Source organism: Aquarana catesbeiana, linkage group LG04 (assembly GCF_042186555.1).
Source record: "Aquarana catesbeiana isolate 2022-GZ linkage group LG04, ASM4218655v1, whole genome shotgun sequence".
Classification (NCBI taxonomy): domain Eukaryota; kingdom Metazoa; phylum Chordata; class Amphibia; order Anura; family Ranidae; genus Aquarana; species Aquarana catesbeiana.
This window is the reverse complement of record NC_133327.1, coordinates 19460262-19477239: the sequence shown is the minus strand read 5'-3', so window position 1 is coordinate 19477239 and position 16978 is coordinate 19460262. Positions and strand designations below refer to the sequence as shown.

Sequence of the window (16978 nt, the reverse complement as noted above, 5' to 3'; positions counted from 1 at the left end):
TCCCAGTCTTAGTCCGTAGGGTTCAATATTGAGTTGGCCCACCCTTTGCAGCTACAACTCTTCTGGGAGTCCACAAGGTATAGAAGTGTGTCTATGGGAGTGTTTGACCATTCTTCCAGAAGTGCATTTGTGAGGTCAGGCACTGCGGTGGACGAGAAGGCCTGGCTCAGTGTCTCCGCTCTAATTCATCCCAAAGGTGTTCTATCGGGTTGAGGCCGACTCAAGCGCTACAAACAGTGAGGGAAAAAGTATTTGATCCCCTGCTGATTTTTTACATTTGCCCACTGACAAAAATGATCAGTCTATAATTTTAATGGTAGGTTTATTTTAACAGTGAGACAGAAGAAAAACATCCATAAAAAAAAAAGTTATAAATTGATTTGCATCTTAATGAGTGAAATAAGTATTTGATCCCCTATCAATCGGCAAGATTTCTGGCTCCCAGGTGTCTTCTATACAGGTAACGAGCTGAGATTAGAACTCTCTTAAAGGGGGTGCTCCTAATCTCAGCTTGTTAACTGTATAAAAGACACTTGTCTACAGAAGCAGATTCCATCTCCACTATGGCCAAGACCAAAGAGCTGTCCAAGGATGTCAGGGACAAGATTGAAGACCTACAAAAGGCTGGAATGGGCTACAAGACCATCGCCAAGCAGCTTGGTGAGAGGGTGACAAAAGTTGGTGCGATTTTTTGCAGGTTAAACACAAAATAACTGTCAATCTCCCTCGGTCTGGGGGCTCCATGCAAGATCTCACCTTGTTGAATTTCAAGGATCATGAGAACGGTGAGGAATCAGCCCTGGTCAAAGATCTCAAGGCAGCTGGGACCATAGTCACCAAGAAAACAATTGGTAACACACTACACTGTGAAGGACCGAAATCCTGCAGCGCCCGCAAGGTCCCCCCTGCTCAAGAACACACATGTACAGGTCCATCTGAAGTTTGCTAATTAACATCTGAATGATTCAGAGGAGAACTGGGTGAAAGTGTTGTGGTCAGATGAGACCAAAATCGAGCTCTTTGGCATCAACTCAACTCGCCGTGTTTAGATGAGGAGGAGGAAGAATGCTGCCTATGACCCCAAGAACACTATCCCCCCTGTCAAACATGGAAGTGGAAATGTTATGCTTTGGGGGTGTTTTTCTGCTATGGGAACAGGACAACTTCACCGCATCAAAGGGACGATGGACAGGGCCGTGTACCGTCAAATCTTGGGCGAGAACCACCTCTCAGTCAGGGCATTTAAAATGGGTTGTGGATGGGTATTCCAGCATGACAATGACCCAAAACACACTACCATGGCAATGTAGGAGTGGCGCAAGAAGAAGCATACTAAAGTCCTGGAGTGGCCTGGCCAGTCTCCAGACCTTAACCCCATAGAAAATATGTGGCGGGAGCTGAAGGTTCGAGTTACCAAACGTCAGCCTCAAAACCTTAATGACTTGGAGAGGATCTGCAAAGAGCAGTGGGACAAAATCCCTCCTGAGATGTGTGCAAGCCTGGTGGCCAACTACAAGAAACATCTGACCTCTGTGATTGCCAACAAGGGTTTTGCCACCAAGTACTAAGTCATGTTTTGTGAAGGCGTCAAATACTTATTTCACTCATTAACCACATAACGACTGGCGCACACCGATGTATGTCGGCAGAATGGCACGGACAGGCAAATGGGCGTACCTGTACGAGCTCCGCAAGTCCGACCGCGGTCGTCTCACGAAAAGGAAGAACGGGGAGATGCGAATGTAAACAAGCATCTCCCCGTTCTGCCTACTGACACTGTCACTGATCTCTGCTCCCTGTGATCGGGAGCTATGATCAGTGACATGTCACACACAGCCCCCCCCCCCCAGTTAGAATCACTCCCTAGGACACACTTAACCCTTCCCTAGCCCCCTAGTGGTGAACACCTTCACTGCCAGTGTCATTTTTACAGTAATCAGTGCAATTTAATCGCACTAATCGCTGTAAAAATGAAAATGGTCCCAAAAATGTGTCAAAATTGTCCGATGTGTCCACCATAATGTCGCAGTCACGATAAAAATCGCAGATCGCCGCCATTACTAGTAAAAAAAAAAAATTATTAATAAAAATGCCATAAAACAATCCCCTATTTTGTGAACGCTATAACTTTTGCGCAAACCAATAAACGCTTATAGCATTTTTTTTTTTTCCAAAAATATGTAGAAGAATACGTAACAGCCTAAACTGAGGGAAAAAAATGTTTTTTTATATATTTTTTGGGGATATTTATCATAGCAAAAAGTAAAAAATATAGCTTTTTTTTTCAAAATTGTCGCTCTTTTATTGTTCATAGCGCAAAAAATAAAAACCGCAGAGATGATCAAATACCACCAAAAGAAATCTCTATTTGTGGGGAAAAAAAAAAAAAAAGGTCGTCAATGTTGTTTGGGAGCCACGTCGCACGACCGCGCAATTGTCAGTTAAAGCGGCGCAGTGCCGAATTGCAAAAAGTGCTCTGGTCTTTGGCCAGCCAAATGGCCCGGGGCTTAAGTGGTTAAAATGCAAATCAATTTATAACTTTTTTTGAAATGTGTTTTTCTGGATATTTTTGTTATTTTGTCTCTCACCGTTTAAAATAAACCTACCGTTAAAATTATAGACGGATCATTTCTTTGTCAGTGGGCAAACGTACAAAATCAGCAGGGGATCAAATACTCCTCCCCCCCACTGTAAATGACATATAAACACAGTAAAAACGCAGCATAAAACACATATGCAAGAAAAAATATTTATGTATTTCAATGAGCCCAGTTTACATCAATGAAGTGCTGTTATGTGCAAAAAAAGAAAACGAAACAAAAGTCCAGCATACTGCATCTTTCTGCACATTAACATACTGCAAACACATGTGAACAAAACTTGGTAAAAATAAAAAAACAAACAAAACAAACACACCCCACGTACATATACTGCAGCAGGGTGGCCCTTCAGTGCAAAATCATGTACCTGTATAAAATATCTCCCATCGGCTCTGGGTGTGCGCGTTCTACTGGAGCCACGCTCCTGCTGTGATTGGACACAGCGGGAGCCAATCAGCGGGTCTGGATCACCCGCGATCGCTCACTAAAAGACACAAAACGGCAGTCTTCCTATGTAAACAAGGCAGACCACCGTTCTGTCAGGAAGATGGAGATTCCTGCACAGAGGTGTCTCTTCCTAGAGTCAGTAAGAAAGCACTCATAGGGAACAGTTAACCCTTTGATCACCCCTTATGTTAACTACTTCCCTGCCAGTGTCATTTATACAGTGATAGTGCTTTTTTTTTTTTTTTTTTAGCACTGATCACTCTATTGGTGTCACTTAGTGTCAGATATGTCTGCCACGGTCCCACTAAAAATCGCTGATTGTCACCATTACTAGTAAACAAGAAAACTAAAAAAAAAAAAAAAAAAAAAAAGAAAAAGTTCATAAATCTATCCCGCAGTTTGTAGACACTATAACTTTTGCGTAAACCAATCACTATACGCTTATTGGGATTTTTCTTACCAAAAATATGTAGCAGAATCCAAATTGGCCTAAACTGATGAAGAAATTAGATTTTTTTTTTCAATTATTGGGAATGTTTTATAGCAGTAAGTAAAAAATATATTTTTTTTTTCTCAAAATGGTCAGCCTTTGTTTATAGTGCACAAAAAAAAAAAAAAAAAAAAATGGCAGGGGTGATTAAATACTAACAATAGAAAGCTCTAGTTGTGGGGAAAAAAAAATACATCAATTTTATTTGGGTACGGCATCACATGACCGCGCAATTGTCAGTTAAAATAACGCAGTGCTGTATCACAAAAAATGGTCTTCTGGGCCTGAAGTGGATAACCACTTCCCGCCCGGTCTATACGGCAGACTGACATCCTCGGTTTGCACTGACAGGGAGAGCCAATCTGCTGCTCTCCCTGTCCGGAGTGGGGGGGGGGGGGGGGTCTGTGCTGATAATCAGAACATTGATTATCAGCGCAGCCCCCCATCAGATGTGCCAATCAGTGCCCAACAGCTGCCAGTAGTGCCCCCTCAATAAAGTCTCGGTGCCCATCACAGTAACACCTATTGCTGCCCATCAGCGCCACCTCATCAGTGCCCATCAATTCTACATATCAGCGCCGCCTCATCAGTGCCCATCAATTCTACATATCAGTGCCGCCTCATCAGTGCCCATCAATTCTACATATCAGTGCCGCCTCATCAGTGCCCATCAATTCTACATATCAGCGCCGCCTCATCAGTGCCCATCAATTCTACATATCAGTGCCGCCTCATCAGTGCCCATCAATTCTACATATCAGTGCCGCCTCATCAGTGCCCATCAATTCTACATATCAGTGCCGCCTCATCAGTGCCCATCAATTCTACATATCAGTGCCGCCTCATCAGTGCCCATCAATTCTACATATCAGTGCCGCCTCATCAGTGCCCATCAATTCTACATATCAGTGCCGCCTCATCAGTGCCCATCAATTCTACATATCAGTGCCGCCTCATCAGTGCCCATCAATTCTACATATCAGTGCCGCCTCATCAGTGCCCATCAATTCTACATATCAGTGCCGCCTCATCAGTGCCCATCAATTCTACATATCAGTGCCGCCTCATCAGTGCCCATCAATTCTACATATCAGTGCCGCCTCATCAGTGCCCATCAATTCTACATATCAGTGCCGCCTCATCAGTGCCCATCAATTCTACATATCAGTGCCGCCTCATCAGTGCCCATCAATTCTACATATCAGTGCCGCCTCATCAGTGCCCATCAATTCTACATATCAGTGCCGCCTCATCAGTGCCCATCAATTCTACATATCAGTGCCGCCTCATCAGTGCCCATCAATTCTACATATCAGTGCTGCCTCATCAGTGCCCATCAATTCTACATATCAGTGCCGCCTCATCAGTGCCCATCAATTCTACATATCAGTGCTGCCTCATCAGTGCCCATCAATTCTACATATCAGTGCTGCCTCATCAGTGCCCATCAATTCTACATATCAGTGCCGCCTCATCAGTGCCCATCAATTCTACATATCAGTGCCGCCTTATCAGTGCCCATCAATTCTACATATCAGTGCTGCCTCATCAGTGCCCATCAATTCTACATATCAGTGCCGCCTCATCAGTGCCCATCAATTCTACATATCAGTGCCGCCTCATCAGTGCCCATCAATTCTACATATCAGTGCTGCCTCATCAGTGCCCATCAATTCTACATATCAGCGCCGCCTCATCAGTGCAGGAGAAAACAAACATTTTATGACAGAAACTAAGAAACTTTTTTTTTTTTTTCAAAATTTTTTTTTTTTTTTTTTTTTTTAGGATTTTTGGTGAATTTTTTTTTTTTTTCAGGGTGGCCCTCCACTTTAATTATTCAAAGAGAAATGAAAAAGCACAGCAAACGCAGGGATTGTGGTGTAAACGAGCCGAGCACACAGGTATCTGGAGGCTTCAGCCACATCAACACTCAGCCCATCCTCCATCTACAGGCCTCGGCTCCTCTAGGAATGAGGACTTACAGTGAAGGAAAAAAAAAAAAAAAAAAATCGGTCATCTTCAACGGCATTTCTGTTTTAGATTCCATTTTCCCTGCAACACTTTGGGGTCGATTTACTAAAAACGTGAGAGTGCAAAATCTGGTGCAGCTCGGCATGGTAGCCAATCAGCTCCTAACTTCAGCTTGTTCATATAAGCTTTGACAATGAAACCTGGAAGCTGATTGGTTTCTATGCAGAGCTGCACATGATTTTGCACTCTCCAGTTTTAGTAAATCAGCCCCATTATCTGCATGTTGAGAGCTGCTTAGATTTACCTCTGCATTAGATAAATACAAGTTTAGTACATTGCAGGCCACCATAAAGCAATGATGTATACACAATGTGCTTTGACAGACTTCCCTTTATGACAAGAAGAAGAAGAATAATAAAAGTCTAGTAAAACACTTCTAGGTCCTCCTATGTTATCTCCTTGTACTGGACGGGGTTTCCGCCATGATGGATTCCTTACACAACGCTGCAATTTTAGATTTCTATACTTTGTGAAAAAAGTTTAGCTTTGCAATACCTTCATCCTATCACATTTCACACTGGCTGCGATATTGTGGAGAACACTTTGGGGTTTAGTTACTAAAACCAACGCAACTTTCACAGGTCCAAATAGCATGACAAGTTGCACGCTATGGTCGGAAATGGAACTGTTCAAACTGGTTTACAAAAAAAGAAGTACAAAAAAAAAGAAAAAGAAGGATCCTGCACTATTTTTGGCGATTTCAGGTGCAACTTAAATACACATGTCTGCATGAAGCCGCACAGATATCAGCCAAATCACACCGACATGCCTGAGGCTTTGAATTTGTTCGATTTCAAGTGAAGTTGCACGATTTCAAAGCCGCATTCAGTGGGGGGGGAGCAGATTAGTTGCTATGCACGGCTGCACCAGATTTTGCATGCTCCAGTTTGAGGCCTGGTTCATACCTATGCAGGTTGCAGTTTGCATATTCCAGGTAGGGCTGGGCGATTTTCTAAAAAAAAAAAAAAAAACCTCAATTCACGATTCAAAAAGAGGTTTTTTTTGGACACCACACAGGTCCAGAGGAGCTGCGGGCAGGAGTTTTTAGGCGAGGCCCGGCTTCGGCCGCGGCCTCACCTAAAAACTCCTGCCCGCAGCTCCTTAGGATCGGCGCGGTGAAAAAAAACCAAAAAAAATATCTAAAAAAAAAAAAAAAAATCGATCTGCTTAAATTTTGAATCGATTTGACCTCTCAGCTCGATTCAAGATTTAAATCGATTTTTTTCCCCAGCCCTAATTCTGGGTGCATTTTGCAATACACATTTTTGATCCATTGAAGTCTATGGAACCAAAAACCAGAATAAAGTCCCTGTCTCTTTCCATAAAACGCACAGATGTGAACTACATACATAGGAAACCATGGTAAATGGACTGTAGTGTGTTTCTGGAAAACTGAAAACACTAAAAAAAAACGCATAGGTGTGAACCAGGCCTTAGTAAATCTCTCCCATTGCATCGTCTGTTTACCATAGCAATATAAAGACGAGTATCCCTTCTGCACCCGATATAAACATGGGTCATACACTGTGCAGATCTGATTGTACAATTGCCCTTCAGATCGACCATCAACGAGGGTCTGCCCGATTGCATAAAATTCCATGTGTTCTTTAGGCACGTCTTTATATTACATTTCGGTAAATCTAAAAGAAGTTTGTATAGAGATTGTACAATCTAGTTGTATAAAGTATGGGCAGCTTTAGTTTTCCTATACACCAATGGAAGAACATGGGCCATGACTGCAAGATATACTGCTGACCCCCCCCTGGACTGTACATGGTGGAGACTTCCATCCTGATCTATGGGGCACATGGCCTGTGAAGACAACTCGACACTACCAGCCTCTTGCATGCTACATACCTAGCAATCTCTGTGCACAACCTACCAACCAGCCTGTGTGCAACCTACCCCACCAACCAGCCTGTGTGCAACCTACCCACCAACCAGCCTGTGTGCAACCTACCCCACCAACCAGCCTGTGTGCAACCTACCCCACCAACCAGCTTGTGTGCAACCTACCCCACCAACCAGCCTGTGTGCAACCTACCCCACCAACCAGCCTGTGTGCAACCTACCTAGTAGTCTAATTACAATCTACCACTAGCCTGTGAGACATGTACTTGCACCCCCTGTGTAGTGCTCCTCTCCCCCTCTGCACTCACCAGCCTGCAGAAGCCAAAGCATGGGAAGGGGGAGGGGGTGACTGCCTATAAAAAAGGAGAAAATCTTCACCGCAGGCATTCTGGGAGTTGTAGTTCCACCTGCTATGCTCAGCACACAGTCCTGTGAGAGCTAAACTACAATTCCCAGAGTTCCCTGCCAGAGAATGCTTGTGTGAGGTCTATACTGCCAACCCCAGAGGTCACACACAGTCTGATAGGTGGATGACAACAGCACCTGACCACCCAAAGTACGGACCTCCCCAAAACTACTAACCGACCCCCCATAGTGTAAAGCACAAGGATGAGAACAATGTTACCTGCTGACCAACAGAGACAGGCCTATGAAAGCTGCATGAAGGTGCTGGTTCTGGGGGTGTCCTCATTCACACAAGTGTTAATGAGCTGCGTCGATCGTTTAAGCCCTGGTTCACATTGGTACTATTTGGCATGTCAAATCGCATCGCGGCTATTGCATCGTCCGAATCGGTGCGGAGCCGACTGACACGACGCACCGATTCTCAAAAGTAGTTCCTGTGGGGTGAAGATTTGTATAGACGTCTGTGCAGCAACCCGCGCAGATATCTGTCAAATCTCCCCCGAAGTCGGACTGCATTGCCGGGTTGGAACCGTGCGAGCTCAGCGGAACTCGTACAATTTCTAACAGCAATGTGAACCTGGACTTATAATTCAATAAAGTTATATATAAAACTAATAAAGTGCTGCACATTAATATGCACTGCTATGCAACGGGTTAAATAGCTCAATAAAGTTTTTTTTAATTTTTTCAATATAAAAACACTGCAATGCGTTGTAGCAATGCATGTGACGCACACACACTGGTGTGAACAGGTCCTCCCCTCTAGACTGGACAGCTACATTCCTCCTGGATAAAAATAGCAACCAAGACGTGTTCCCGGCTCTGTGTGCCGCATTCACCGATCTTCTCCCCAAGAACTCATTCACATGTGTGTACTGCCAGCATCACACTCCAGAAGGCTGTCCGGGGGATTTGGTGGTCGTTCACCTTTTCATGAAAGGGTGGACTTACCCCTTTTTAGCCCTGGTCCACACCAGTGCGATTCGACTAATTAAAAAAAAAAAAAAATCGCACGACAAGTCGTACCCCATTGCCGCCAATGGAACTGTTCAAATTGTTGCGACTGCAGTCGCAGCAGCTTCGCAGAAGGTCCCTGCACTACTTTTTTTTGTGATTTCATTACGACTTGCATTGACGTCTGTTAAAGGAAGTCGACAGCTGCAATGAAATCGGAGCTCCAAATCGCACTGATCTGCGGCTCACTGATTACAAGATCACACTGGGGGTGAACCAGGGCTAAACCTTTTTGCTATCAGAGCCTATTTTGTGGTTTTTGCTCACGTGTAGAATATCATTTTAGGCCTGAAGATTAAAGTAGAACTATGGAAAAAAACTCTTTATTGAAGATCACAGAGGACAACATATTGTGGCCGTGCAGGAGCCTTTTGTCAGGCATGTGACAGAGGAATCCTGATGGGGCTCTGAAATGTTGCCCTCTGTCCTCTGTGATCATTCTTAAGGGCCGGTTCACACTGGTGTGATGACAGATATCACATTGCTGAGCAGATCACATGCGATGTGCGTGCGATACAAATTCTGCAATGGCTGAATTCACAACGCATTCGGCCCCAAATCGTGCAGGACCTTTTTTGTTGTCTGCACCAGAATCAAATCGCAAGGTTGTGCTCACACCCATCGGATCAGATTAGGGCTGTAACCAACCAATATTTTCAGAATCCATTAGTTGGCTGGTTATTGTTTCGATTAATCAGTTAATAACCTTAAAAAAAGGACGGTGTATAATTTAGTTAATATGTAAAGTTTAAAAAAAAGTTTAAAAAAAAAAAAAAGGCAATTTATTCTTAAATATCTCTATGCAGTGGGAAATATAAATAACCAACTATATGGTTAGGGAGCAAAATATCTAATATACTCTGAGAATAACAGAAGAGATATATACTGTATATACTATTAGAGGAGAGATACACCGTAGACGCCATTAGAGGAGAGATACACCGTACACGCCATTAGAGGAGAGATACACCGTACACGCCATTAGAGGAGAGATACACCGTACACGCCATTAGAGGAGAGATACACCGTACACGCCATTAGAGGAGAGATACACCGTACACGCCATTAGAGGAGAGATACACCGTACACGCCATTAGAGGAGAGATACACCGTACACGCCATTAGAGGAGAGATACACCGTACACGCCATTAGAGGAGAGATACACCGTACACGTCATTAGAGGAGAGATACACCGTACACGCCATTAGAGGAGAGATACACCGTACACGCCATTAGAGGAGAGATACACCGTACACGCCATTAGAGGAGAGATACACCGTACACGTCATTAGAGGAGAGATACACCGTACACGCCATTAGAGGAGAGATACACCGTACACGCCATTAGAGGAGAGATACACCGTACACGTCATTAGAGGAGAGATACACCGTACACGCCATTAGAGGAGAGATACACCGTACACGCCATTGGAGGAGAGATACACCGTACACGCCATTGGAGGAGAGATACACCGTACACGCCATTGGAGGAGAGATACACCGTACACGCCATTGGAGGAGAGATACACCGTACACGCCATTGGAGGAGAGATACACCGTACACGCCATTGGAGGAGAGATACACCGTACACGCCATTGGAGGAGAGATACACCGTACACGCCATTGGAGGAGAGATACACCGTACACGCCATTGGAGGAGAGATACACCGTACACGCCATTGGAGGAGAGATACACCGTACACGCCATTGGAGGAGAGATACACCGTATACGCCATTAGAGGAGAGATACACCGTACACGCCATTGGAGGAGAGATACACCGTACACGCCATTGGAGGAGAGATACACCGTACACGCCATTGGAGGAGAGATACACCGTATACACCATTAGAGGAGAGATACACCGTATACACCATTAGAGGAGAGATATACTGTATACACCATTAGAGGAGAGATATACTGTATATAGTATTAGAGGAGATATATACTGTATATACTATTAGAGGAGAAATATACTGTATATACTATTAGAGGAGAAATATACTGTATATACTATTAGAGGAGAAATATACTGTATATACTATTAGAGGAGAAATATACTGTATAAAAAAAAATTGTGGCCTTTAGAACCACTCACTTCCTGCCCAGGACTGACTTACTGACATGTATAGACGGTGTACTGAGCTGTATGTGTGCTGCACTGTAATACATGATATGTAAACAAATAATGCGTTCTGTATGCAGGTCAAATAATCGGCTGGCTGACTGATGAAGATAGTAAATCGATTCATTTCAAAGTTTTGCAAAGTGATTGTGAGGGGTCATTAACCACTTCAATACAGGACACTTCTACATCTTCCTGCCCAGACCAATTTTCAGCTTTCAGCGCTGGCGCACTTTGAATGACAATTGCGCTGTCATGCTACACTGTACCAACTAAATTTTTATCATTTTCTTCCCACAAATAGAGTTCTCTTTTTGGTGGTATTTGATCACCTCTGCGGTTTTTATTTTCTGCTAAACAAATAAAAAAAGACCGAAAATTTTGAAGAAAATTTTTTTCTGTTTCTGTTACAAAACTTTGTGAATAAGTAAGCTTTCTCCTTCACTGATGGGGCTGCACTGACGGGCACTGATGAAGTGCACTAATGATGCTACTGATGGGCATCACTGATTGGCAGACATCCATTGTGGGCACTGATTGTTATCCCTGGTGGCCATGGGTGGCATACCTGGTGGTGACTAGTGGAGGGCGTCCCTGGTGGTCCAGTGTGGGCATCCTCTTTACCTAGACCGGTGTTGCAGTGTGTAAGACTGACACTCCACAACAACGATTGCTGTGATGCGTGCTCCCGGGGGCGCGCAGTGGCTTGATATCCTGGCGACGTCATGACAGGATTTATCAACCACTTTGCCGCCGTCAGTTTGCTATGTGGCGGGCGGCAGGTGGTTAACATACACTCAACAATCAGTCTGAGCTGCATGCGGCAGGCAACTAATCTGAGTGTACAGCTTGTATAACAGTGTAAATTTGCTGTCCTCTCAAAATAACTCAACACACAGCCATTAATGTCTAAACCGCTGGCAACAAAAGTGAGTACACCCCTAAGTGAAAATGTCTAAATTGGGCCCAATTAGCCATTTTCCCTCCCCGGTGTCATGAGACTCGTTAGTGTTACAAGGTCTCAGGTGTGAATGGGGAGCAGGTGTGTTTAATTTGGTGTTATCGCTCTCACTCTCATACTGGTCACTGGAAGTTCAACATGGCACCTCATGGCAAAGAACTCTGAGAATCTGAAAAAAAGAATTGTTGCTCTACATAAAGATGGCCTAGGTTATAAGAAGATTGCCAAGACCCTGAAACTGAGCTGCAGCATGGTGGCCAAGACCATACAGCGGTTTAACAGGACAGGTTCCACTCAGAACAGGCCTCATAAGGTCAACCAAAGAAGTTGAGTGCACGTGCTCAGTGTCATATCCAGAGGTTGTCTTTGGGAAACAGACATATGAGTGCTGCCAGCATTGCTGCAGAGGTTGAAGGGGTGGGGGTTCAGCCTGTCAGTGCTCAGACCATACGCTGCACACTGCATCAAATTGGTCTGAATGGCTGTCATCCCAGAAGGAAGCCTCTTCTAAAGATAATCCACAAGAAAGCCTGCAAACAGTTTGCTAAAGACAAGCAGACTAAGGACATGGATTACTGGAACCATGTCCTGTGCTCTGATGAGACCAAGATAAACTTATTTGGTTCAGATGGTGTCAAGCGTGTGTGGTGGCAACCAGGTGAGGAATAAAAAGACAAGTGTGTCTTGCCTACAGTCAAGCATGGTGGTGGGAGTGTCATGGTCTGGGACTGCATGAGTGCTGCCGGAACTGGGGAGCTACAGATCATTGAGGGAACCATGAATGCCAACATGTACTGTGACATACTGAAGCAGAGCATGATCCCCTCCCTTCAGAGACTGGGCTGCAGGGCAGTATTCCAACATGATAACGACCCCAAACACACCTCTAAGATGACCACTGCCTTGCTAAAGAAGCTGAGGGTAAAGGTGATGGACTGGCCAAGCATGTCTCCAGACCTAAACCCTATTGATCATCTGTGGGGCATCTTCAAACAGAAGGTGGAGGAGCACAACGTCTCTAACATCCACCAGCTGGCACAGTGTAAGACAAATACTCTGTGCACTTTGCAAAGTTCAGTTGTGCTTCCATCATCCAATCATGTACAAGCAAAATAAAATTGTATTTTTATTTTCCTTGCATGTAATTGGTAAAGAGTTCTCTTTGCAAATTGAACCTTTACCTCATTTACTAAGCTCTAGAGCAATTGCACTTGCAGAGTGCACAGTCTATTGGCCTTTAGTAAATCAACCCCCAATGTGTTGTTATGGTGTGAATTGGTGATTTTTTTTCCTTCAGTGCAGTCACACCTCGGGGTGCAATGGCTCCTTACCGCTGTAAGGTAACGGCGTGAAATAGCCAGGAGGTAATCCGGAATTCCGGGGTCCTGCAGTAGGTCACCCTAAGAATTTCTTCTAGATGGCAATATCTATGGAGCCTGGTGTCCTGGTGGATGCTTCTCATTAGAATATATCTCCTTTTATATAAATCAATAGCGGTAGAAATCCTCCTAGATAGACACAACAATAATATAGAGAAAGAGAACGGGGGACCCCAATAGTGAAGTATGTAAAAACTAGGTGTTTGATTACAGCCAAGGTAGGTACTCCCATAAAAGCAGGTAAATAGAGTAAAAACAAAACGAGCAGCAAGCTCGCACCCTCACATTTCCGGTGCCCGTCTATTCCGACGCGTATCGTCACGATCACGTGACTTCATCAGGGAGTCGTCTGCTTCTTCCGCTCGCTGCTCTTTTTTGTTTTTACTCTATTTATTTGCTTTTATGTGAGTACCTATGTGACAGCCAGCTGCCTGGTGCGCATGTGTGAGGAGGAAGACTTTTTCTCGCGTTGCCCAGTCAATTCAAGCGGAAGTGGGAGCCGGTACCTGTCAACACCAGGTATTAAAGTATAAGTCCACCCTAACATCTCTACATCTCCAGACATCCATGATCTAACATTAACCTATCTAGCCCTGTAAAGAAGCAATCGCTATACATTTTTGCGAGTCTTGTCCCACGCTGAGCTGTCAGCAGCGGGTGCAGAGGACACAGCCGACAACGGAAGCCCTATAGTAAGTCTATGGGTGACCAAGCGATCCCCGCTGAGCAAAGTGGAGCCCGGACACGTCCATGTGAAAGGGCCCTTATTCTGTTTAGGATAGCCTCGATTTGGATGCTTTTCCTTTGTACAAGTCGCCCCTATATTGCACATTGGAAGTTTATCATCCATCTAATTTTGAGTACTTAGCGCTTTAGATTGTCTACTATTATTTTGCATTTATATTGTGTTTTTTTGAAGTGTATGAATTTGAATACTTTGGAGTCTATCATTTTGAACACTTAGCACTTTTATACTTTTTTTATCATCACTTGGAGCGCAGCACCGCCACCTATGGTCCCCCCTGAGAACTGCAGTCCATTACTATTACATAACGATAGCACTAGTGGCAGCTACTGTAATCAGCTCCATGTACTACACCGCCACCTATGGTCCCCCCTGAAAACTGCAGTCCATTACTATTAGATAACGATAGCACTAGTGACAGCTACTGTAATCAGCTCCATGTACTACACCGCCACCTATGGTCCCCCCTGAAAACTGCAGTCCATTACTATTAGATAACGATAGCACTAGTGACAGCTACTGTAATCAGATCTGCGTACAACACTGCCACCTATGGTCCCCCTGAGAACTGCAGTCCATTACTATTACATAACGATGGAACTAGTGGCAGCTACTGTAATCAGATCTGCGTACAACACTGCCACCTATGGGTCCCCCTGAGAACTGCAGTCCATTACTATTACATAACGATGGAACTAGTGGCAGCTACTATAATCAGCTCCGTGTACTACACCGCCACCTATGGGTCCCCCCTGAAAACTGCAGTCCATTAGACCCCTTTCACACTGGGGCGGTTTGCAGGCGGTATTGCGCTAAAAATACCGCCTGCAAACCGCCCCTAAACAGCCTCCGCTGTTTGTTCAGTGTGAAAGCCCGAGGGCTTTCACACTGAAGCGGTGCGCAGGCAGGGCGGTGAAAAAAGTCCTGCAAACCGCTTTTTTGGAGCGGTGAAGGAGCGGTGTATTCACCGCTCCTGCCCATTGAAATCAATGGGACAGCGCGGTTATACCGCGGCTATAGCTGCGCTGTACGAGGGATTTTAACCCTTTTTTCGGCCGCCAGCAGGGGGTTAAAACCGCACCGCTAGCGGCCGAATACCGCTGCAAGAACGACGGTACAGCAGCGCTAAAAATAGCGCTGTTGTACCGCCGACGCCCCCACCGCCCCAGTGTGAAAGGGGCCTTACTATTACATAACGATAGCACTAGTGACAGCTACTGTAATCAGATCTGTGTACAACACCACCACCTATGGTCCCCCTGAGAACTGCAGTTCATTACTATTACATAACGATGGAACTAGTGACAGCTACAGTAATCAGCTCTGTGTACAACACCACCACCTATGGGTCCCCCCTGAAAACTGCAGTCCATTACTATTACATAACGATAGCACTAGTGGCAGCTACTGTAATCAGCTCTGTGTACTACACCGCCACCTATGGTCCCCCTGAGAACTGCAGTCCATTACATGATAGCAACAGTGACAGCTACTGTAATCTGCTCCGTGTACTTCACCGCCACCTATGGTCCCCCTGAGAACTGCAGTCCATTACTATTACATAACGATAGCACTAGTGACAGCTACTGTAATCAGATCTGCGTACAACACTGCCACCTATGGGTCCCCCTGAGAACTGCAGTCCATTACTATTACATAACGATAGCACTAGTGACAGCTACTGTAATCAGATCTGCGTACAACACTGCCACCTATGGGTCCCCCTGAGAACTGCAGTCCATTACTATTACATAACGATAGCACTAGTGACAGCTACTGTAATCAGATCTGCGTACAACACTGCCACCTATAGTCCCCCTGAGAACTGCAGTCCATTACATGATAGCACTAGTGACAGCTACTGTAATCAGATCTGCGTACAACACTGCCACCTATAGTCCCCCTGAGAACTGCAGTCCATTACATGATAGCACTAGTGACAGCTACTGTAATCAGATCTGCGTACAACACTGCCACCTATAGTCCCCCTGAGAACTGCAGTCCATTACATGATAGCACTAGTGACAGCTACTGTAATCTGCTCTGTGTACTACACCGCCACCTATGGTCCCCCTGAGAACTGCAGTCCATTACATGATAGCAACAGTGACAGCTACTGTAATCTGCTCCGTGTACTACACCGCCACCTATGGGTCCCCCTGAGAACTGCAACTCATTACAGAACAATCATATGAGAATACAAAATAATTTAAAAAAAATTAAAAATAAAATAAATAAAAACTCCTCCAGATCCCCCCACGGATCCTCGGGTCACGCTGGGAATTGTAGTTGCTGAACATACTAGCTATGTATTACCAGACAGTGTAAATCTATATACTGTATGAGATAACAATGTCCCCCCATCCCTCTCACCCGTCTCCAGTGGCGGAGCTGTACTTCCTCTTGCGGGGTGTCCGGGCGGCCATGGCGGGAAGAGATCGGTCCGAGCACACACACACACTGACTGAACACGGCGATTACCGCTCACTATCTCCCGCCAGAGACTTCAAACCTCAGTTCCCGGCATCCTCTGCGAGATGGGGGGGGGGGGCGCGCTCCCGACACTGAGTCCGCGCTGTGTGAGGCGAGCTGGTAGCGCGCGCGCTCCTGACGCCGTGTTGTCTCAAAAAAAAAACTCCCAACTGCGCAGTACAAGCGGTTGGAGTTTCTGATAGGTTGGCGATTATGACGTAACAACGCCCCCCCCCCTCGTATGTTCTCCCGCTTTGGCGATGTTTCTTCAGATACGGCGACCCGTCAGTTTGTGTAACGGAACTGACGTTCCGTCGCCGCCATCTTGCTACATCCTCCCCGCACTCCTCCATAGTTAGGATATACTGAGAGCGGACATATTGCTACACCCACCGGAGTTTTGCATTTTATAACGGCTCCGCCCCCTGGGTGTGTTGTTTTTTTTTTGTTTTTTTTC

The 16978-nt window shown here is 45.2% G+C and overlaps 1 protein-coding gene across 1 annotated transcript in view; it reads right to left on the bottom strand.

Moving 5' to 3' along the window:
- ESCO2 (establishment of sister chromatid cohesion N-acetyltransferase 2) overlaps positions 1-16590 on the bottom strand; it is a 40972-nt gene extending 24382 nt beyond the window's left edge. Inside the window, exon 1 of the mRNA XM_073624895.1 lies at positions 16423-16590. Within this exon, the coding sequence (XP_073480996.1) occupies positions 16423-16475 (53 nt within the window). The 5' untranslated portion in view covers positions 16476-16590. The remainder of the gene's footprint in view (positions 1-16422) is intronic.
- Positions 16591-16978: the final 388 nt, after the last annotated feature.